Raw genomic sequence first — 25,382 nt, forward strand, 5'->3', positions numbered from 1 at the left:
ATACACGCGTGTTACATTGGGACTGTTTTATTTCCTGTCTGACACTAAAAAGACTTCAACAGAACAAAATTGCGCAATTTCTTTTCTCCTGTCGATGAAGTTTGCGTTGCAAAATATCCCACGTATCTGGCAAAACTTGAGGGGCTCTTCCGATATTAGCAAGTCCAATTACATAGCCGAGATGTATGCGTTAATGGTCTGCCTAGGTGATCTTCGGGGCCAAGTCTACAAGGTCACACTATCTGATACACTGATTTATTGATTGCATTATCCTACGTGGGTTTAAGTTATGTGGAAACATATTGATTAAACCGTTCCCCAAATATGCCAGTGTATTTTGTGGTCCGTTCTGCGGCAATATATCTCCCTTATTTCGTTATTTCAGTGCGAAATAATTGGTGAGGTTCTCTGTTGATATTGTGGATGAATTCTGTAGGACTGAGTTCAATTAAGAAACATATGTGAAATGAAGTAGAATAAGTGTCCAATTGAAAAGATAACGACAAGAAAAACGCGCAATGTTCTTAAATGTGTACAAAATTTAGAGAAAATGACAGACTATCGGAAGCCGCCATGTTTTAGGCTGTCAATTAAATCCATATCAGAATACCAGAGAAAGGTTATTCTAGATATACGATTGATTGTCTGTGCATCGAAAATTTTCATGAATAAGCGAAAAACTACAATCGCACATTAAACAAATTATAATGAAAAAAGTAAGCAAACACAAGAGAAAAAAAAAAGAAACAAAAAGAGTTTCTGAGTGTTTAAAGGCTACTAAAGCATCTATATGAAAAATTCGACATGGAAGGTATACTTGTGAAAATGCTCTCGTCCTCGAATTATGACTTTAATGTGATCAGTGTCCGCAGTATTTCATAAATGTCTGGTTGGACAAAGAAATTAACTTGCGTACAAAGTGCCCTAGTAACGTCATTTCCTAAGAGATTCTATATAACCTCATTTGCGTAGAACTAGACAGCAGGCTTTCTGTGCGTCGTTACTGGACACTATAAAATCAGTTTTACTGGCGGTAGGAGAAGATATACCAATATTAGACAAAATTACGATGTGCATGTATACGTCAGGGTAAGCTTAGTGCTGAGTTAATTACGGCCGGTGGGTATTTTATGCAGAGTGTACATTTGGTAAAGTTGTCAAATATTACGTTTTTTCTATTTAAAATGACATTCACATCTTGCGAAAGATGAAAATCAAACAAATCTGACAAATTGGCAAAATACGTCAGTCTTGATTAAACTCTTTTTAGAGGATTTATAACGAAATGCCCTTTAAGGAATATGTCAATGTCGGCTTCCATTAGGGTTACATCAATCTGAAGTGATCTGCATAACAAATATCTCAATCTTTCATAGGACATGACTTCAGTGAATTTTGCGTACACTTACTTTAACTTCAACATTAACTTACAAGTGCGATAACTAAACGTAATAACAACTGTGATTAAATACTACATCAGGATATTCATGGGTGTTGTACTGTTATTCTATGGTCCACTCTACTTGTACCTTTTTGACTCTTGTACAAAGTTTGCAGGGTCGTCCAGGCGACTGTAGTCCTTTCCGAGTTCAAACACCTCAAGCAGATCGTCAGTTTCTTCATATTCCGAGCGCGACGAATAAAGGCTCAAGGATGTGTTACAGGTCATCGTCATAACGTCATTCTCCGAAATAAGCGACTTTCCAAGTTTGAAAAAACATGTATGCAACATTGAAAAGCCGCGTGAAGTCCCTAAATTAGGATAGTACCTTCTCCTTGCTGCTACACGAACGTGATATTTACAACGGAAATCTTAAATGCGTAGCATTTTTTCAATGCTGAGGAATACTTTTTCGTTTCATTATTCCTGTAGCAATTATCCCTGGTAACTTCTCGGTAAGGCTCGGCTTCACTTTTTCATTGATTTTTGCCCACACGAGAGGTCTGAATCAGGTGAATATGCTACAGATTCTATGAACACGTGCGATGAAGCTGTTGAGCATAATGCTAATCAAACCAATCCGATTTCTGGGGATTTCGCCGGTCCATGTATTATTTCTCTGACCCAACAGCGATCATGAAGAGCAAGTGACATGAATCAGCGCAATGGCTACTTTTGTTATCCTTAATGATATGTCTTATCACTTCCAGGGCAACTGAAGTTGCTGTTACTTTGACTTATGTCTCCAATAACTCCTTCAGGGAATTGTCCTGTTGTTAATTGGGACTGTGACGTCACTTTGCCATAGTGGATACTGCGTCACGTAAGGTTTTCAAGAGATTTCTCCTCTCATGGCTTGAGTCTGGAACGGCCACTACGCGTTTTCATAAACGGGGGCATTCCTTTAGATTAAGAAACAGTCAGGCGAATTTATTCCAGGGGGAAAGACCAGAATATATGTCTGTTAACGGAAGTATATCCTTGTATTCCGGGTAAAAGAGTGGATGAAAGGATTTAAGTCTGCGTCAAACTACTGCAAGGCTGCCTTAACAGTTCCCTCTAACCGAATTATTATTGCTATTTGGCAACTAGAACCTTGGCTAGACAAGCGGCTGGTACCCTGCTGGTTTTTAGGGTTTAAAAATAGTTGGACAATCCTCTATTTTTTGTTTGCTTGCTGTCATTTCTAGGAAAAAAAGTTTTATAAGAATAATAGGATAACTGAAAAGGCCTCCTCTTAAAGTATCATGCTGCGTTTAACCTTTTCTGTTGACTAAAAAATAACATGAAAATATGCACCGTGGGTTTCGTGTATCTGTCGATTCAGTTGTGGTGTGAACCATCACACCAGCTAGTATATCACGACGGAGAAACTCCGTTATTGCTACTCGTACCACTTCCTCAATCTTAGGCTTTTCTTAGAAAGAAAACAGCGTTCGTGTCACTATAAATGCCAACGCTGTAGTCTGGATTAAGTGATGTGCCCGCAAAAGTTCACACAGGTAAAATACAAATTTCCATAATTAGCCACGTGCTTCTATTCCAGAAGATGAGGCTAGCAGGGGATTTGAAGGTTACAATAACAAACTTTTGTTAGAAAACACTTTTCTCTCAGCGAAATCACGTGAAATATAAGCAAGAAAAAAATCTATAGCTCTCGTAATATTGTAAGTGTCGTGTGAATCACTATAACAACACAGCATAAATTCAAACCTGTGTGTTTTGTTATCGTCAGATATTTCCACAAAAATGAAAGGAAATCTTAGAACAACTTGGGTTTTTAAAACTTTGAAAACAAAATGTGCTTTATAAATCTTATATTCCCACCTGTCCTGACGCACCTCACAGTCCAAAATGAAATTAAATTAGTATTTATGACACTTTTTTCAAATAAGAGCATAGTCGATATCAAAGATTCTTAGCTAAGTTATCTGTAATTCAAACGCCTAGGTGATGATTCTCGTTTGTCGGCCAACTGGTGCCCCACAAGAGCCACAGGGCAGAATCGCATGGCAGTGCGAGTGGCAATTTTGCTTCCCCATGACTGGCACAGAACAATACTTAATGTTGGTGCGGCTAATTGGTGCTCCTCAACTGGTACAGTGCAGTATGCATACCACCACATCTTGGTATTGCCACTTCTTGTTCCACAATTGGTACAGTTCAGTACATGTATGTATGCCAACACATGAGGGTATGGATAATTTTTTCACCTTAAGCCCACTTGCTGCCCTGATACTGGTACAGAACAATACTGGATGGCGGTACATCTTTCGATCACATAGTACAGCCCACAGCTTATGTAGCACAGATTGTCATTATCATTAGGCTATCGTTATTTGGTCGTGTATTGCACGGATACTGGTACAGATTAGTACGACATGGCAACATGGGCTTTTTTTAGGGTGCTGGCTCCCTTAAAGTGGTTAAGTTATGTTAAGTATCCCTGTATTTTTGTGAACTAAATCCTGAATGCCTTGACTTTACCCCCGTATGCCGTTGTGTTACAGGTCTGCTTTACTCTACAATATAATGTGTTCAACTATACTGCTTTTAAAAGGTATTGAATCTCATAAAAATACTTACGATTTCTCCGCTTGAGCCTGGGCTTCAATCTCAGTTTGTAGAATGTCATCGTCGATATTGTCATCTTCTAGCTCTTGTTCGAAACTTTTGTGCCGAAGAAAACTGAACTGGCTGCTCAAACTGAAGAAAAAAGAGGAATGCTATATTTAAAACGTTACACATCTACGTTATGTAATTAAAAAGAGAAATTTTCCTTGCCTTTATATCTGCAAATGACTTAGTAGCATTTTGAAAAAAAAAACCGGTACACAGAAAATGCTCCTGAACAGTATAACTTTTCTTCATTAAAGGTCTAAAACATGAGGAAAAATGCCACAATTTACGTAAGATGCACACGTTCTTTTTTCGGGGTAAAATATGCTTCCCAATCGACCGGCCGAAGGGTTCTAATTCTCAAGCAAAAAATCCATATTACAAACATTTTCGCATTCTAAGGTAGTTCTGCTACCTGCACCACTGTATCCAAGTGATGTGGCAAAACAGTTCCCAGCTGTTCCGTTTGTACTTCGTTGACATTATATATCCAAGTAAGTCGCACACACACTGCATCCACTTATAAATCACATTTTCCCTGTATTTTTATGAGTCTGGAGACAAAAATTAACTTTTAAGCCTTACTTCCGGCCTATATCGAAATACTGGGAAGCGAAAATACGACTGAAAATAGAGTGCAATATCAACTGTTTTTACTGGCAATATCTCAAATGGTACAACTTGACGCTTTGGACCTGATTCTAATCTCGTTCTCCTGGCGCGAGACGAGACTAGTGCGTGCAAACAGTTTCAAGATACATCATCACGAAATATACTTAAGTTTTCTTAAGGATCCAATAATCTAATTTTAAATTAGGCCATGCAAGTAGCTTAATTTGATACAGGTAGAGATATCATTTTCTTTTTCTTTTCTTCTTATTTGATGTTATGCTGATAGTCTAAATTCTGTTGTTTCTTTTATAAATTTAACATAAATATAACAGGTAGTCATGTTGATACTATGACGGCCAAAACATCACAAACAAGTCTTACCTTTTAACACTTTCGAAAATGGTATGACAACGCATATTTTGTTCTAGGTGAGTTTTGGATACTTGTATATATTATCGATGTATAATTAAAAGCTGCCTGGTGATTCGAAGATTGTTTGATATAACTGGTATACCGTTTCTACAGTAACTTAGTGACTCTCAGTATCTTTTTCCTTGAACTGGTAAGGGTACTACTTTCCAGCTATTTGTATCAATTGACTCCCTTTCCGGCCCTGCTCGAGTAAACACGTAAGATATAATCATAGACTTCCGCGTTGGAAACCTAATCTACTGTATGTATATTCTTTATTGCTTGTTGATCCAATATAATTTAATTCCAGATGATTTATGTCCTAACCTCAGCTCGAACCAAGGCAGCAAAACAAAATATCTCTTTTCAGGGAGTGGATTGCCTGGGGAGCATTTATCAGTTCACCTGAGAGAACCCAAACTGTGTTTTATTTCAAGGAAATGTTTCAAGAGAGGCATGTTAATTGGTCAATGGCCAATCTACAAAATGATAATTGTTTATACTGAAGACAAACGGAAAACAGAACAAGATGTCAAATTGCGATGTTGGTGTCCTGAAAACGAAGCCATTTCCCCCAAAGAATATATTAGGAAAACGTGCATCTCCTTATTTGCACAGAAAAACTGCGTAAAACATGTGTTAAATTTGTGAAAATCAAACTCTCATGCAGCTATGTTTTTTTCTTTCTTCCTTTTTTTTTTTTTTTTTTTTTTGAGGGGGGGGGGGAGGCTAAGGCCCCTACCTTGCTTTACAAATAGATAGTAAAATCCTACAAATATAAAAGGACTGATAATGAGAAAAGGTTGTGTTTAGTAGGACTTCCTCTAGGGTTAATTCACTCAGAGCTTGAGGTCAAGCTGTTCTATGAAAAAAGTTGCTGGAGATGTGGAAAATGGGAAAAATACCATTCACAACAAATTACATGTCAAACAACAAAATAGGAAGAGAAAACACATCGTTAATTTGTACCAAGTGGCGCTACACCACGTGCATAATTTCCCGGACAAAGGTGCTCCTTTAAGAGCGACCTCTGCTAAAAAGAGGTTTTGCGGAGAAAGGGGTGTTTTAAACTTCTCTCATTGGTGTATTGAGGTGTAAACAGTGTTATATAAAACCGTAAGATTTTGGTGCACAGCAACATAAAAATAATGTACTGTTTGAATTAGACGAACACCTGCCAAATCACCGTCTCACAGACTATTAGAAACGAGAAAGATGAAAGAAACACCACTAAAATGTATTAAGTGATGTGGCTTCATTACATGGATATACAACCGCGTTATTCTATGCATGCCTGAAAGGCGAAAGAAGCGGAATAATTCATCATCGAAAAGTTCTTACAAAGACAATGTTTTTATTCCTAATGGGAACCTATTAGATTTACGATGTCTTATATAAAAGATCAAACTCCATCATTTCGACTTGAACAGGGCTTTCATGGGTTTTTGGGACGCTTTCGTTACGCAACATGTCTGAACTTTTGTTGGGTTTAGGACGTCATTTCTTTCATTATAAGATATTTCTGTGAAATTACGTTTGCTTACCACTGAAAAGAGGTTAGTCTCCACCAGACATTAATTAAGGGCATTAAGTCTCTATGAGCAATCTCGCGTGGTTTGTAGTAACATTCCTCCAGTTAATGGACGTCTGTTGCAACATGGACTGAACATGAGTAACTGACAAGCCGCGTTTAGGTGGAACACTCATCAGAATACTAACAAGCCGAGGCACTCGGCGTATAGAAATAACACCAATCTAAATTACAGACTTGGTCGATCGGGGGGGGGGGGGGGGGGGGGATTAGCTTTGGAAACAGATGTAAAAACAAGCCTTCAGTACACGTTGAAGATAAAATACTAAAGAATGAATCACGAATTTTCACATAATATGTACTGTGAATCTGTAGTAAAGTGTGATTCACCCACTGCATTACTCCAACACATTTGTTTGCTGGCAGGACACAAAATTGATCGCCCGAGTCACTTTTCGGGTGAATACGGGGATGCACGTGTTCCGTATTCCCTGCAAAGCTACGGGCGCGGCACTCGGCTTTAGACAATTCCCCGAACCTCTAACTTAAGCTTAAAGATAAACGTAGGATTGAGTGGAATAATTATCCTTCTGGCTGACAAAGAGGACACGTTCTTGCTTTGAGCCAATTAATGTACAATGCACCTACCTTTTAAATGAACTAGAAACGATGTGATGTCTACCTATACCTTGCCTTCCGTCTAAGGTATACTTATTTCTCCACCGCATGTCAACACGGGCGTATTAATATAGAGACACCTCGTAGGGGCTTGCATATGCAGCACCAGCTGTGGCACCAGTATGGAGAGTTGTGACTTACTTTTTAATTGGTTTTAAATGTCCATTAGTTTCACGGTCGTGCTGACAATGCATACAAGAGTCAACGTACGTTACTAATCTGATATAACTTCATATTTAGCGCAATGACGAGGTTTTATTTTAAACCGAGATAAGACAAAGTTCCAATCGCATAAATAAAAGAACTATTGTAATTTCAGTGTAAAGTCACTGCCGTGCAATAACAACGTTAACACAGCACGCCAATCTAGTAATAAAATGCTGGGAACCGATATTATTAGTGGTGGACATGCAACAAGACCTCTCCCGAGTAGACACAAATATGAGAAAAACAATTTTCCGCATATTAAGCAATTGTTTTGGTTTCTAAATTTCACATTTACTTACAAGTTTAGCGACCGAAACTTGCTGTTGTAATGGGTGTCCCTTTCACTAGAACTGCCGAACATCATCATCATCTTGCAAAACTTGGTGTCTCTACAGAATTCTGTACGACGCCTTTGAAATCTTTAAACACTGTCCAACGACCCACTACATCATATGTGTTAAGTACCGGGTGACACTGTTTCGTAATAACTAGACATCTGATAGCTAAGATATGCTTTAATGACACCCAATAATGATAGCTTTGACGGTCTATCTTTTGCTATATCAGAGTGATGCAACGCAAAGGACAAGAAAAGATTTTACATTGTCTGATCCTCCGTAGATACTAACATGTAAACGATAAAGGTGCTGATTAAAATCTAATTGCACCAAGCCACTGTTTTATTTCTGATGTCGTTCACATTTTACGTGAGACAAAGACGGGTTTGGTATGGGCGTGGCTTGTGATGCAAGTTAGCTTCATAGTAATGTCGATTTTCTGTCACAAAAATATGAACCTTGAAGGCCATAACAAGCAGGCTGCTTTCCTTTGGCCACAGAATAAGTGGATAGGAGCTTGCAATGTTTTATTTAAAATGTTTTTGCCCACCAAGAATTGAGCCCTTATGTACTTTTAGAGGTGTACCTAAAACCCGAATACGTTCTGAAATTTATTCGATTTTTTTTTTTACTTTTCCATCAGTAATAAAATACCCAATATTTAAGTGGCCCAATATAAAGATAAAAATACCTGAAGATATTTGCGATACCCATAGAATACTATTCGTTACGGGGATATTGTAAAACTTTAGAGCGGCAATGAAGAATTAAACAGTGCGTGAAGCGGTCAGTTGTGAATTTGGCTTCCAAATAATTATCCTACCAACATTCACCGGAACACTATTTAACATAACTTTGGGTTTGTATGAATAATTAAACACCTTTCTTCTCTTCAAATCCCTCAAATATAGGAATGTGACATTCGAGAAAAACATCTTTTGAATTTTTTTCTAGCCCAACCGTTTGCTTTGTAGGTGATACAGGACTCAAAAGTGACCATGCGTAGTTAAAAATATTCTTATGGGGGCGAGATAAATTACACAAAAGCATACGGCTACATTAATTGATAGGCAGGTACCATTTACTACATCGGTCATTTAGGGGTCATTCAGTCTGAGGGTCTAAGATCCCCATTATCTCCCTATTATGCTACATTTTCTCAATCATTCTTATTTTTGATTTAAATTGTAAATTATACGCCCGTCAATCAAAATTAATAGTACATTTTTTCCTTAATACAAGTGCTGCACGTTTTAAGGCACGTGCTTCATGAGTTCCGTTTTTATAACAGACGAAACTGCACGAAAATGGGAGAAGGAACTAATAGTGGTCAGATAAAAACCACTCATTCGAAAACATCCTTCTCAAATTTCCCGACATAGATGACATGTGATCTGTCAAATATTGTAATTCCATTTAGGGCAGCGGAAATCCAAATTCCTAGTCTTAAAGGCCAACTAAGATTATAAATATTTACCATAATTCATAAAACTCGGGCTTTAGTGCAACTACTACATTTTTCCTTGAATTATTGCAGCAAAGTGGAGGGGGGATCACGTCATAAGGGCTTCCAAAAAATGGGTTTGTTTCAGAAGGTAGGGACATGAATTTCCGATATTTTACCTACTCCTGTTCGAGGTGGGAATGCTGTTAACTAGTTAAACAAAAGAAATGGCACTATGATGTTGCTTAAGCTAAAATGAGCAAAAACGCCCAAATATTCTAATTATATATGTAACATGTTATTGGCTAGGAACAATAATCTGAAGATCTGAATCATCTCACAGGTGCGTGCAGCTGCTGATATATACTGAGAAAAAATATAAACGCCCCACACAATATATGTATATAATATTGTGTGTGGGGCGTTTATATTTTTGCTGAGTATATATCAGTAGCTGCACGCACCTGTGAGATGATTTCATCGTAGGCCTATTTTCGTGACTTGTGCTAATATGTCACAGGTAACACAGGATATTTGGCGGACCTCATTTAAGAGGTAATCTATTGACCAACAACAGACCAGTGAGATGTCTGCATGGGTCAGTGGCATTGACCCTAATTTGAACTGTATGGCGACACTAAATGTGCATATCGGCCACCATCAAAATTTTTGAAAATCCGAGATTTCTACCTATTACAACAATTTTAAAACATTTTTCTTCCATATTTTGAAGTCGAGATATACTATCAGTCTCTGAAATGACATATTTGTATAAATTTTCAGTCAATTGTATAGGCTAACACTTAACAGAATAACACATAACAGAATTGAACTTTAAACCACGGCTAGCGCGTAGAACAAAAGACTCGGCCGTGCTGTATGCGACATACAAGCACGTCATGTACGAGTGCGTTCCACGGTCTGTTGCACTACTAGTGTAGTAGCCAATCAGAGGCCGTGGTTTAAGCCAGATACAACACTCGTCGCCGAGCTGTACGTGAAAATTACTCGTGTATTGTCTCGCCTGCGGCTCGCCAATACACTCGTAATATTTCACGTACAGCTCGGCGACTCGTATTGTATCTATCACAAATATGTGATAAATAGACCTTTGTTGATATGATCTCAAGTATGCGTCATGCTTAAATAAGAACGTTACCAGAATAGGTACGTCTTATACAGTGGCGGATTTAGAAAAATATATCACACCCTCTTGAAATAAGAATTTTGACTAGCTAAATCATAGTTCTAAACCGTTCCAAAGGGCACTGTTTGCTCTTTAAAACACCAAACGATTTTCGGGGCCCTTGAGCAGCGAACCCCACACTAAGGGGGCGACGGTCGGCTTCGCAACCGAGGCCTGTTGTTCTGCCCCCCCTCCTTCAAATAATCCTGGATGCGCCCCTTTTATACATGTATTTTTCTGATAAATGTCAAATTAAATGACAATTGGTACAAAGTCAATTTCAAAAGACACAATGTAAAATTTTTCTGAAGTTAAAATACACTCATTTGAGAGATATAATGAGATATGATAAATCTGATGTTTTTAATGTGGAACCTATTATTACGACCGCACACGTAAGCATTTAAATTCCTATCACTCACCCCTACCGTTTTTACTACCCCCATTACGATTATTTCTAAATTCAATGATGTTATCTAAATATATTTTTTTCTTTTCTGAACAAACTCATAATTCGTACCTGTGATACATGGACCTGTCACGGAAATTATTTAACTTTTGGTGTTTCTCTAAAACATGCAATGAATCTATAAAATGCGTTAGCTGAACTACACACCTTTTGACTACATGTATAACGGGCATGTACAACATCGTCTAATCAAAAAATGGACCAACATTTGCAAGTAAAGCATCATCACCTGTGAATACAACTGCAGAAAATGCAAAGGAAGCGTGCCACTATAAATCACTGAATTAAAAAAAAACAATATAACAAGATAACTAGTCAAAGGAACAATTTACACAATAGGAAAAGGTTTAAGGAGGGTTCACCATCATGAGTATTAGTTCCAGAACATTATACCAGAGAGAAAAGCCATGGACCTTTCACACTATTAATTAACATTGATTTAAAATGCTTACCTTATGCCCCTATTTCACACAGACCACGAATCCCACGAATGGCCATGAATTGACAAATTTCACGATTCGTGGTTGAATCGTAATCAGTTCGTGAAGTTCTTAACAGATTCGTATATATTCGTAGTCAGTTCTTGCACTTCTTGACCAACAGGAATGGGTGGCAAAAACGTTGATGCCCCTATTTCACACAGACCACGAACCCACGAATCGCCAGGAATTGAAAATTTGGTTGAATCGTAATCAGTTCGTGAAGTTCTTAACTGATTCGTATATAATCGTAGTAAGTTCTTGCAATTCTTGATCAATCGGGAATTCGTGGCAAACATTTTGAGCTGTTCATAGTTTTGGCCACGAACTCCCGATTCCAAAAAATCGTAGTGAATTTCTGGACAATATTCGTGCGATTCCAGCCGAATCCCACGAATATTCGTAACGCTATCGCACCTGTATCGTAACTGAATCGTAGAGCGTGTCGAATTAGACCAGAAAATTGGCAAAATCTCACGATTCCAGCCGAATCCCACGAATATTCGTAACACTATCGTACCTGTATCGTAACTGAATCGTGAGCGTGTCGAATAAGACCAGAAAATTGGTTAAATCTCACGAATCCTCACGAATCCTAAAATTTGTCAATTCCTGGCGATTCGTGGGATTCTTGGTCTGTGTGAAATAGGGGCCTTAGGAAACATCATAGAAAAATCTGACTGGACTACAAGAACTGTCCTGACTCACCCTGAATTAACAGTCCAAAGCTTATGTTTATGGTTTATCTTCCTAGCGCAACCAGACCTCATCATGATCTTCCCAAATTGGAATGTACTAGAAACCAGGGGGTGGTTTGGGAAAAGCAAACCTATGTCACTGATTCTAAAAGCTCAGAAGACTCTGCTTTACGTGAATCTGAGGCAACTCTTAAATATCGGCAAAATTTAACACACGATACATTTCACCTTTATCTGACGAGTTGACGTTTATGGTTTTGATGAGGAAATTATATTTATAAAAAACGACGAAAAGATAACTTTTGCCGCTCTTAATTTTCAGGTAATAGATATAATTTAGTGGGCGCTACGTTGTCATCAGACACCTTAGACGGCACTTGTTTGTGATTAACTGGTAAAGTACATTAAGTTTTGATCGAAATCTTTTTGAAAGAGTGACTTTGAGATTGTACAGACAAAAGTCGTCATGGAGCTTAATCGGAGTGACTATTTTCTTAAATGTTGTCAAGTTTCCATTACTCCTTTTTTTTTCTTGGTCTCCGAAGTCAAACGAAGAATAAGAAGGTGTTATGTAATAGGGTTTACAAACTTTCCTCTTAACTATGACAGTGACTGACAGATCACTACACGACGTGGTGATTAGGGGACAGTGCAGAACTTTGGTGCCTCCTCCCCCTCTCCCAGCCACTTTTCACGGGCCATTCTGTTTTATTTTTTTTCTTGTGACGTAAGTTTGAGGCGTGATCTTGAAAATAACACAATGCTCGTAAAACGTAAACATACTTCAATCAAGATGCACAATATTAGTACGTAGAACGCCCCGTTTTCTGGGGTAGTAGACGTTACCGGACAGACGTTGACGTGTCATCTTGCAACTCGAGTCGTATGGCATAAAGTTCCGCCAGTAAATAAAGAAAATTCTAGAGGACAGATGAATAATCGTCAGTATTATGCTTCGACCCCTTTTAGAAATGAAACGCCTTTTGTGATATTCGAAGCGCCTTTGATGTGTTTACGAGTTAGTTTAATTTTCTTTTTATACTGCAGAAATATTCTGTTAAATCAACTGTAAGCTGTAGCCTATGTTTCTCTCGAAATTGCATAACTTCTCATTCATTCTCTTTAATTCGATTTATATTTCTTGGGTTTTACTAAACAATCAAAGCTAGAATAATAGTTTATTAAAAGAAATAATTTTTCTTTGAAGTATCGGAGTGGAACTGTCTTTTGAAGAAACTATTACTGAAACTTAAAACGAATTCATGAGACTGTAAACCACACCACCTTTCGCTGATATCTTAAACGGAATATATCTTATTTCTCCTTAGGCGGAAATGGCATTTTGCTATTTTAATAGAAACAAATCTTTGCCATTTGATGGAAACACCGTTGAGATTATTATCAGCAAATTCAAAAACAGTGGTCATACGCTACATGTCAGAATTTTCATTATAATCAGCAAAGTTGAAAGACAAACTGACTCCTTCATTACTCACAGAGTTATGTTTAGCTTATTCACAATTCTAACATGAAATTTTATTTGAGTCTTTTTAATCATGTGTATGATAAATCATGAAAATGTTTACATCCCGAATAAAGTTTACAGTGCCCAGCATAAGGACAAAGGTGCATGTTTGCATGTCCGTGTCCACTTAGATCTTATATAATATTCTGATTGTTCGCCGTCGCTTATTATATATTATAATTCCTTCAATTAAAGGGAATCGGCACTATCTGCAAAATCTTTGTTTGTTAAGCTTTGCCGGGGGTATATGCTGGGTGAAAAAAACACAATCACTAAAGCTGTCTGATAAATAAAGCGCTATCCTGGACAGTCTGCACTTTTCCCCTTTTTATTTTCTTTAAAACCGGACTAAATGAAGTAACCAGCTCCCGACAAACAATGTGAGGAATAACATTACAGTTGTGCTGGTAATGGAAACCCATGATAACACGAAGGCAAAGATGCACTGAAGCATTCAGCCGCTCAATGACGGTGCGCACCGATGATTGTGTGGCGAGATGAAGTCGTCCTTTGTGATTTATGCGTCTAAAGTGCATGTCAAACACGTGCAAATTCATATTTAACTATGGTAAATCACAAAACTTATACAACATAAAAACGTTAACAACATAACTCGAAAAAGACATGCCTTCAAACCTTTTCAAGAAAGTTTTTAGGTCATTAAAAATTGTAAGGGAAGGGGTATCATTTGCATACGTATGTAAAGGATATAATTGATCCACTTATAAATCCAAATATTGTGCTAATAAGACTCTGTATACCCAACAATGCTTTAATCAGTGACTTTTTGAATCAACCTGACTATGACAGTTTATAGATTTAAAGTTTACGAGGTTCAAGTAAACGTAAACATCTGGTTTTATGATGTAAATTTTTGTAAACATGTCAAAGTAACGGCGAGCTTTTTGGTGGACGAAGATCACTATGACAGCGTCGGGTGCTGGTGTTACTACACAGGTAAACAACTGGTACATTTATATGGTTAAAATGTCCGGCTTCATTCCCTTGTATGCCTAACGCTAGCATCAGAAGTTCACTGAAGCCCTTATTCCTACACTCTGACCACAGGATCTGCTAATTATCCTAAACTTTAACTTTGGGTACTACTACATGTAGTACATGTATTTCAGAGGCCTCTGATATCAGAGTGAACCATGTTCCTATAATGTACTGTAGGTGAGATGGGACGATTAAAAGACAAAACTACAAAAAAATCTCGTGCCTAATGTGAACGTACAAAGTTAAACTCTTCACCGTGGCTGGTGTTCTTTATCTAAATCGTGTGACATCGCGATAATCAATCAAGTTTACGTATATTGGATCGTAGCAAGGTTGAATTTTAGATTACAGAATACCCGACCGACGTCGGTAATGTTCAGTAAAAACACGCCTCTTGTGTGAACGACATCTTACTTTCGAAATAGGCTTTTCTACCCCCAAAACAATGTTTATTTCAAATAGAGACCAATATCCGAGTTAGACGGTCTGCTCTTGGAACGTTTTATTCGCTCCACACTGAAATAGAGCATCGGATCAAGAAACATTACTTAGGACGACATATTACACATGTAGCATTCTTTGAGCACTGTCAAATGTTAAAGATTCAGAGTTGGGCTTCTTATTTACGGTGTAAACCTTTCGAATTGATCCACTTTTGTGATTGACTACCTATTCAGAGGAAAATACATGTACCAAGTGGGAGCATTTTCAAAGATTTCTTTCGCTATAAACATGTGCCATCTGATCTTTATACAGTACTTGCTTTTATTCTCTTGTGTACCTCCCAAATGCTATGATGTAATAGAGCTTTTGCATTATACCGTAACAATGCCATTTACGACATTGTACTCCAACACTGAAAGCGCTTACAGTGTACAATTGTGACCACTACGTGTTCAGTGAGGTGGACGTTATGAAAAACAACTGGGCGAATTTTACATAAGCCTCCCCCTTTTCTTTACCATATTGAAGATTCATCTAAGTTTGTAGAATATAGATTATTTATCTTTATTATATTCAGGACGATATATGAAAACAAGAATACACCAATATTCGGTGCATTGCATAATCTGTGCTGTATTGGGTGCAGAAAGACGAAAATACTCGTTCCCTAAGTAGGCTATAATGTATTGTTGCCCAGACATCTTAATCACTCTTTTGACCTGTTCATTTTCTTCTGCAGTATTAAAATCGTGAACTTTCATTTTACTTTATAAATAGTGTCTGTCCATTTTAATCTACTTGATGAAATTACGTAACTCCGCCTACCTTCGGTCCAAATTTTTCTCTGGATGTCTGCGGGGACAGGACTTGATGTCGCTGACCGCTGAAGTAATACCAAAAATCCCATTAAGGGCAGTTTTTTGGGGAGCCATAAGGTATATGCCAAAGATAGTTTAATATCAGAGATAACACTAGCTCACGACCATCCTAGCTATTTATAGAGCACCGTCCCTTTAGTTGACGAGACGTCACGTGATTTAATGTGCCTTCGTTTTGCAGGTCTTAATGACTAATGGAGGTGGCGTCACTTGTGCTGCCAGCGCGTCATACCTGTGTAACCAAATATACTAGGACCACAGTTGACACCTGTAGCAAACACCTACATGTACTTTATGCTCTTCACAAATGTTATAAAGTTTCGTAACTAAGATTTTCCCTTTAGCGAAAACTTAGTAGTAAAATAATGAATATTAAAGTTAAATTGGAGCTACTCGTTATTGGACAAAAGAGGGAAATGCATAAAGAATAGGCTGAACCATGACAGGACCACAGCTAAAATGTCTTCATATAAAAATAGGAATAAATAAAATAACTTATCACTTGCACCTAATGGCAATAAACCGAGAAAGCCTTTGTAGTGCGTGACGTCATACGAGATTAGAAAAACGCGAGATTTCGCCTGCCGTGGGGCGATTGATTTTACCCTAAGAAGTAAGCCATTCTCATTGCACTTAATTGACCTATCGGTTAAAAACCATCTTTATTGAGAATTAAATGTTAGTTTAATCTATCTTATGTTTCTTAAACAATATCGACTATTTTTCCTAAGTTAATTGTATTGTACCTTAGATTATTAATTAATCGAAAAAATCTTAAGTGCTCTGCCGACGGCTATCAAACCCTAATTGATGGGTCTCACTCAAAGTCCAAAATGGCGTGGTAACAACATTTATACTTGATTAGACAAAGCACATTTTGTTTACATCACAACATGCTTGTTTGCACAATTTGCATGTGTCAGTCACAGAGAGTTCAGAACATCCTGCTATTATTTAGATGAAGGTATGCATTCGCACGTCTTATCGCCAAAATCATTCGGAGCAACATCTACATGTATTGTCCTTATCACCCCCCTCCCCGGTACATACAAAATGCCCTCTGCCGTGATAACAGATAGAATTTTTTTTCAAAATAAATCCACATGCATTTCTCTGGCTATTCTGTGCACTTTTCTATACTAAAAAAAAAAAGAAAAAAAGAAAATCACCCAGCTGGCTGGTTGAGAGAACATGCAGGGCACTCCAAATGAATAGGGAAGAGAACGGAATCGCTGAGGGTGCATTCAGATTCACACATCGTACTAGCTGGATCTGTCCAACTTTGCAGGGGATTTTCTATACAAGTTTAATGATTGCCATAGGTCTATCTCTATTGGTTTCAGATATATTTGTTGGCCATAAGTAATATTTCAAGGTGATACCTGAATTCCCAATGAAGACAGACCCAGATCAGAACACATTCATTGATTGACGTGTCCTATGATGCGTTGGGAATTTTTCAGCTTTTGTTTGCCATTTTCCCTTGTTTGCAGCGAAAGCGGTGTACAATTATCGGATTCTGGATCTACTACTTATGTGAAAAAACTTTCTTAAACCCATTGCGTACAACATCTTACTCGAGTTAGATGCCAAGGTAAAACCAAACTGAAATTAATCATGGACTTAAAACAAACTAAAGATGTTGACGATACTGTCCTAAATGATGGATGTGTTGCTTTTTACATGTTAATGTGGGTTTGGCACATGTTACACGTCAGCATACATACGCAGTTAGGGGAGTAAACTACGGTGACCTGGTTTAAAGTTTAACTCTCTCAGCTGGTCATGCTTAATTGTCTGCCTATTAGTCTACTATTTTTTAATTACAAACGGTACATATGGAATAGATGTTCATACCTGAGGTGGTCTGATAAGTAAAAGTTCGCCAAGCACTTCTTTTTCTACATGTACAGCCATCCATACAAATTACACTTAGAGAGAAAATGATATTGGCATTGTAATATACTATAAAACGCTACCTTTTAACCATTCAGTACATTTAAACATATTCTCCATCAAACAATCTTTTTCAAGGCGAGCACTAGTATTTAGATAATGTCACACTTAATCAATTTGGACCTGTTAGTCAAAAACGCAGAACTGTAACAGTTTTAGATCTGGGTGGAGGGGGAAGTTGTGACTCAGAAGGAATGTATGCTGATTGATAATGGGATGGCATTTCTTGTTCTCGGCTCGGGTGAAACGATTAAAACTCTTGTCGGCTGCCTTGTTTATCTTCAAGAATGGCACTTAGTTGTTATTTCGTTCTTGAACGATATGTCGTCATTTACATTTGTGTAGTTGCTTGATAGACCGATATATCGGAAATAACTCCTACGAAAGCCAATAGATAAGGCAATTAGTGCAACAAACATGTGTAAACGCTGAAATTACATGTATTGGTACAGCACTCTTTGTACAAAAGAGAGCAAGTGTTGGCAAGTGTTAATTGCCTTTTTTATCTTTTAACACTCAGAAAAATCAAGCACTTTGATGCCTGATAAACAATGACAGTCCAACTGATTTACATTTAAAAAACTCAAGGGTAATGACACACTAACAAATTATATATAAACACCTTTTGTCCCTATGCATTTTACATACCAGGAAACTATGACTTGATAAAGATCGCATGAAACATGTACCATGGAGCGATGATGTAATGAGATCGGGAACTAATAGAACCTAGTGCGGAGATCGTCTCAGTTTGCAACATGTTCTAAAATGAAATCTACGACCTAGAGACCTGCTTGGCTGCACCGCTAGTCACAATTTGTCACCGATACACGAGAGTAGTTTTTACAAATGGCAAGTAAATATGCCCTTAGTGGTACACGTTTCTTGTCACAGTCATTGACTGAGCCAAACTGGTGGTCGATGGAAGAAGGGCGCCCATGATTCACGAAAACCCAGTTATATTTATACTCAGACCGTCTTCAAAGAATTTAGTTGTAGTTTTGAAGTCATAATGATGGACGCACGCAAAAAACTGTGGTGACAATGAATCAGTTTTAGACAAAATTTGATAGTGTTTTAGTTATTATTATTATTATTTGCGCACGACAGTTCCTGCAAAAATGATAACAATAATTTATGAATAAAATTTGAAAAATATCAATGACTACCACGTTTAATGAAGTGTAAAAAAAATAAGCCAACTATCTGTTCTGTAAGATTGTGGGAAGAGAAAACGGTACCACGATGTGTGAACACTTTTGATGCTTGCTCAGTCAGTTTCATGACCCTCAAAATAGTTATTCATGTATAAAGCACTGCGAATTTATGCTGGTTTCACAAAAACGACAAATTTAACCGGATTCATTAATCACAATGCTCAGACTTAATGGAAACCTAATCTCTCTTCTATTTCTCCTCAAAATTATTTTACTGACCATATCAAGTATGCCAAATCGGGAAATGGGGAGTTGTGCAGAATATACAAACCTGTCGTTTTAGTTTAACTGAATAAAAAAACACGACCTACTTGGACAAAGTATAAAACAATCAAGTTAAAGTTTGCAGTTTGGTAAAAGCCAACTAGAAGGTAATTTCCATCATCGTACCGGTAAGAGCGGTCGGATTCAGCTGGCCTAGACCATAGTGAGCTGGTTCAGCCAAGGCAGTAGGCACTCGCCAAGGTCCGTCCTGACTACCGTGTGGCTGCTTATTCATAACACTGTTCATGATTAAAACTTGAAAATTGTGTGCTTCTCAATATTTTCCAACCAGTTCTTATCATGCCTAATAAACGTATTGTGCGTCTGTTCTTTTGGGAAATTAATAATCGCACCGGAGGTAACGCGTGAACCGCTTTGAAGATCTCGAAAATAAAGCGAACCGGAACGATTACTAGGCACCCGAGCAGCTGGTGCAAAACACAGACAAGATAAGTTTCTATATAAATCCATAACTCTTTATCAATGAAAACAATGTACATAATTGTTTGATACGCGCGGTTTCTCAAAAAAAGTTACTTGACCGAGGGGCCGATAGATAAAAACCTCAGCCTGTTCAGAAACTTGTGGAACTCGGTCTGACGGTCAGGGGTCGATTTCAAACTCTGGATCCGGGTATCCAATGTTTGCACTCCATGACAATGTTGATAAAAAAATTATTACCTTGCGAACAATTCGGCGTGCCCTTTCCTTACAGACATGGTCTTCGGTTGGAGCACCCACGGCAAATCACACACTTTCTCAGAGACAATCGCACTGTATATGCATCGGCGATTCCTCCCTTATTTTTATACTCTAAGTGATATGCGGGTTGTTTTATGAAGTCCATTGTCACAAAAATCTTCACCGTGCTAAATTAGGCTTGAAGTCTTAAAATAAGCCCTTATGACTACTATACAGTAAGCATACTTGTCAAGTAATTATGATTAAGATGAATGAAAATGACCAGGGTCCGTCACTCTTTAACACGGATGAAGAAACCCTATGAAACCCGTTGAAACCCTATCTCTCCCTAACCACCCCTCTCCCTTTCTCTCTTTAGCGCAAGATAGAGATTTTAATCATACAGGAGTCGAGCGCTAGCCTGAGTGATGAAAGTAATTATAAGAATTTTAATTAGGCTTACACAGGTGCTTACTCTTTTCATATCGACATGGCAAGATTGTCTGTAGATAACTACCAAGGTCTTACCTTCCGAGATACTTACGGCGACACTAACATCAATATGCAAATGTAAAGCAATGTCGACATCATGCCAACATCCCGTGTTGTGCGAAACAGAGCTCCCATCTAGAAACATCTCCATGTGTGTTTGTAGTAACAGGCCATGTAGTAGCTAATGCTGAGTCTGCTTATGAACATTAGTCAAAGAACTGCGGCGTGTGATGAGGAAACAGCGTAGAATCAGGGAAAAGCACTTTATATTGCTTAAATGGTACAGTGAAATAAACCGAAATCTACGGAACTTATGTCATGGGCTTCTCTTTGCATACATGTGTAAGAAGATCCAAAGGACGAAGAACATCAATATGTAGGTCTACTATATATTGTGGATTCAAGGAAAATGAAGAACAGAACTTACTACTTTTGTAACTATAAAACTATTGTTCAACATCATTTAACTTTTGAGACTGTCTATAGATAACTGTTAAAATGTGATAATCCCTCCACCACGTAAAAGTTATAACGCCATAGTTTTTACGATAGCCATTTTGTACTCAGTGCAAAGGCAAAGTCAACATACGCATACCGTATTTAGGGTGCTTTACATATTCAATTAGAATAGGGCAACATTTCAGAAGATTTACGTAAAAAGAAACAGTTTTGTCGGAATCTCACGAAGAATTTTGGTCGGATTTTCAGTATCCTGGGTTAGTTCCGAAAACGATTGAAGTCGAGAGTTTTGTGAAAAAAAATGGTTACGTTTTTAACTGAGCCCCCAGAGAAAATTTTGACTATCTTGAAAACGTCCTCTACTCTCAGTTAGCATGTCACTGCAGTTGTTTGGGGTCGATCATTCATATTTACCAGAACAATATTGCAAAGCTAATTTTACGATCTTCGTAGTCTAAGTTTACCTCCCCCCTCTCACCTGTGTGTGTGTGTGTGTGTGTGTGTGTGTGTGAGAGAGAGAGAGTGAGAGAGAGAGAGAAAGAAACGAGACCCTTTTTGTAACCATAACATGCATAACATGGTGATTAGGACTTGTATTGCACTTTTTCTGAGAAAATAGCGGTTAAATACTGTATTTCGACATTACAGTTTGGACTAAGGGTTTCGAATCGGACGCATACAAGAACGTAACGACAGTCACCGAGTCAAACAGAGACATTACTACGTAGTATTTAGAGTAGTCATGGAACAAGAGCTGATGGATTGTTTTAGGCTAAAGTTGCGTAATATAATGCAGTTGATGTACATTCTGTAGCAAGCCACGCATTAAGACAAGCAAAACATGGTGATTGCGACAAAATAGGGGCTTGTAAAGTAGGAATTTCGGATTAATAATTAAAGCTTTGTTATATTGTTCTTCAAGCAAACCCTTCTAATTATCTTTTTTTATATGTTCTAAAACCCATTATATCACTTTCGATTTAAACATACAATAGAGCCACAGATTAAAAACTCAATTACTAAAACAAAGCTTAACCATTTGACGAAAGGAGCGTTAGGCACTTCCTACTATCTATTATATTTTCCTGGACCCAGCTGGAGCGGTACCTTCATCAGTGCTGCTCCAATTAGAATTCTATAATTTTGATTAAGTGAAAAAAAGATATTCTCTCGACTGAGAATTACGACCGTCTAGTGTCAATTACTTACCGGGCAATTAGCTCCGAGCTGATAGCAGTGTTGCGACCCATATGGTAACCATACACATGTTGTCTGCAACGTTTTTGTTTTCTTAAACTTATCCTTTTTAATACAGCACTGGCCATTTCTTTATTTGATTTATCTTGTAGAAGCCGATGGATCTAGTTCAATGTAAATTTCAACAGGTTATCTCAAACTGTGCTCGATACCAACAGTTCCAGTTGTTCGACTTTCTGATAAACCATCTTTATCCTAAGAAACAATATTCAGCAATTTCCAGAATATGTGCGATCGTTATTTGAGACAGCTATAAAAACGTCATGTAAATTTGGAGGAGAATATAAAATGTTGCCGTCCCATAATGCCGTTGAATGTGTTGATCAGTGCCATAATCAGATTGCAGGAGTGAAATTGCCAGTTGAATTGTATCGTTTGCCCTCTAACAACCTATCAATATGTCCCAGGAACATCCACCAGGAACTTCAATATGTCAAGAGTAAATGGCGAAGAACTTCAATCCATCTCTATACCTTGCTGATGAATGGTGTTCATTAAGATTGTCTCAAGCAACCTAAGCAATTTGGTTTATTGGTAGAATCAAGGCGATCGACTGTCTTCAATCGAGGTAACACTGGCGTTTCTCTCACCCATGCATCCTTAGAATATGCCAACGCTGCCAACACCTATCCCTAACAGAACAATATTTTAAAAGGCATCCCTGGCCATGCTTGTGTGCAGGCAAAAACAGGCTGGAGATAAGGGTAGTGCAGGATATACAAAATGAAGGAAACCAAACCCTGGTCTATATGTGCAGTACCTACACTGTATACATTCTCGGCACATTTCGCGTTGCCCCAAATAAACATTCTGAAACAGTGTTACTGTTCTGTGTCACGCTCCCTTTTATCGGGTTTGATTTGCGTACATTTCGGTTCATACCGTTGAAGGCACACCTTAAATATACGCAAAGATGCTAGAACCCAATAGGCCTTCATTTTTCTAGCAGTTGGTAACACATACATGCAGAAAACATGGATTTAACTCGACGCGAGTTGAACTGATATACAGTAACATCAATCTTAACAATAGATACTATACCCTATGATCCAATTCTAAGTACAAACACTTACAACTATGTAAACATTATATAAACCTGTCATCTCATCAATAAAGCCAATAAAGCAAATAGCTTTCTTACCAGTACGAGTTTTTAAATACGCCACACATTGAACTTTGAAAAGCCATGTTGTGAAAAAAGAAAGCATCAGTACTTAAGATGACACACTGAGGTTTATCATGGATGGTACAGAAACTAAAATAAAGATTTGGTCTGAAAGACATACTTAAGTGATAGATGAATGAACCTGATGAACTGACATTAGAAATAGAAAATGCGATCAAAACCCATTTCACGTAGTATTTCGCACCAAAAATCCGCTACCTGTCTTTTAAAAGTCGTCAGTGTATTGTGCTCTTATCTAATGCTCCCACACTCGGCATTTCGCAAGTTCGTGGGGTTACAAAACACACGTTATACGCCTTGTGAGTCGCATTTCTCAACTCGTGTTTGGCAGGGATAATTTATGAGGCAATGCGATATCCGATCCTTAGATTAACCGCCACCACTAGACGGACACTTTAAACCGGTAATTTTTCGACCGCAACAAATATCGCCAATAAAAGGTGAGATTCATGTGTCAGGTAAATATATAATTATAGACCTAAGAAAAAGTGGATGCCAATTTAGTTCTACTTGAGATTAACTGGGGCTTAAGAGGCCTTGCCATCAGAGTTTAAAATGCAAAAAGTTCTCTTCGCAAACCAACATTATCATGTACATGTTCCACAGTGTTTCGTATTCATGTATGGATTAAATGTGTGTCAGGTTTTCATTCTAATTTTTTTCTTGCTAGATACAAGAAGTGCAAAGCACATCTCTACATTACTGACTGCTCACGGCTGTTTAGATTGCTTCTAAATGCGCTCTTTAAGAAGAGGAGACATCAACTGAGTAGTAAAAATACTAAAAATTATTCACTTCCTTTAACGCAAAAACATGTTCTTATATTCAAATAAAATATATAGATATTAAATAAAATTTATTTAAAAATTCAAATATTCTTTAAAATAAAAAATATAATTGTTAAATATTTAGTCCACCAAAAAGTTTCATTACCATTAATCCCTCATGGTAAACTTGAAAACTAACAGAGAATATGTCAATAACTCATTTCCCATACAGAAAGCTGTGTCCTTTTTATTTCGTCATTATCCTGTGAGTTATCTCCTAGTGTACGGCTAGCGTACTAATTATCATCTCTAACAACGCCGTCTTAGATATTTCATTATTGTTTCGACATCTATTGTCTTAATTACCTTGTAAAATATTACCGACAAGTATTCTTGGCACGATGACAAATTCACGCTTTCATTTGTGTATTCTAGATATCCGTATTGAGCGCCATCAATGTTTTATTTGTTGTCGTATATAGTACTGGAAAATTTTCAGTTCCTGTCCGTATTTGTAAGGAGACAAATTTCTTTTGGTTTAGTTAGTTTAACTAAAACGCCTAAGGCAACGTCCATTGTCGTATTCAGTAAATGCATTCAATAAGCGGTGAGATATATCATTTACTATACATCAATAATAAGGAGCAAAACAACAAATTGTCCTATTTGTAACAATATATCTATAGTTCATTGATCGTGAATAATTGATCTAATTCAATGACTCAGTGAAAACACACAGGAGACATCCGTTGATTAGCAAACACATTTTCTCTCTCAAAGAGACATTTGTTGAAGAGAGCAAGAAAATCTTTATTTCACTACCTGTTTTGAATATTCCTGTAAAGTGTTAAGGTCGACTGGTGCACTGTTTTAACTATAATCCAAGCATTGCAAATTGAATATAAATGGCTTATAGCCTTCTACGTTCTAAAATTCTTCGAAAATAGGACGAAACGGAGGGGGGGGGGGGTATTTTGTATACTGTCTAAGGTGGGTAGGTGGGATGTAAGGATGCAGGCAAAACACGTGTTCTATCTTCTCACCATTCTCTTAGAAAATTGAATGCCATCGTGCTGTGAACAGGTATGACATGGATAAAACAATGATGTAAGGGTTTATCTACGGTAAACTATTAGAGTTATAA

The 25,382-nt window shown here is 37.6% G+C and overlaps 1 protein-coding gene across 9 annotated transcripts in view; it reads right to left on the reverse strand.

Annotated features, from left to right (window-relative positions):
• LOC106155662 (uncharacterized) overlaps nucleotides 1-25,382 on the reverse strand; it is a 36,511-nt gene that overhangs the window by 5,342 nt on the left and 5,787 nt on the right. Inside the window, exons 1-2 of one of the 9 annotated variants that reach the window (XM_087000907.1) lie at nucleotides 20,078-20,309; nucleotides 4,028-4,147 (exon numbers count right to left, since the gene is read on the reverse strand). In XM_087000907.1, the coding sequence (XP_086857033.1) occupies nucleotides 4,028-4,147; nucleotides 20,078-20,115 (158 nt within the window). In that variant the 5' untranslated portion in view covers nucleotides 20,116-20,309. Of the gene's footprint in view, nucleotides 1-1,529; nucleotides 2,608-4,027; nucleotides 4,148-4,475; nucleotides 4,559-5,053; nucleotides 5,238-7,262; nucleotides 7,431-7,798; nucleotides 7,985-15,906; nucleotides 16,101-20,077; nucleotides 20,310-25,382 lie in introns of those variants that run through there. The other 8 variants (XM_087000901.1, XM_013530598.2, XM_087000906.1 and 5 more) reach the window with 8 other exon arrangements.

The sequence above is a fragment of the Lingula anatina genome, chromosome 1 (assembly GCF_051362555.1).
Source record: "Lingula anatina isolate TDL-2025a chromosome 1, LinAna3.0, whole genome shotgun sequence".
Classification (NCBI taxonomy): Eukaryota; Metazoa; Brachiopoda; class Lingulata; order Lingulida; family Lingulidae; genus Lingula; species Lingula anatina.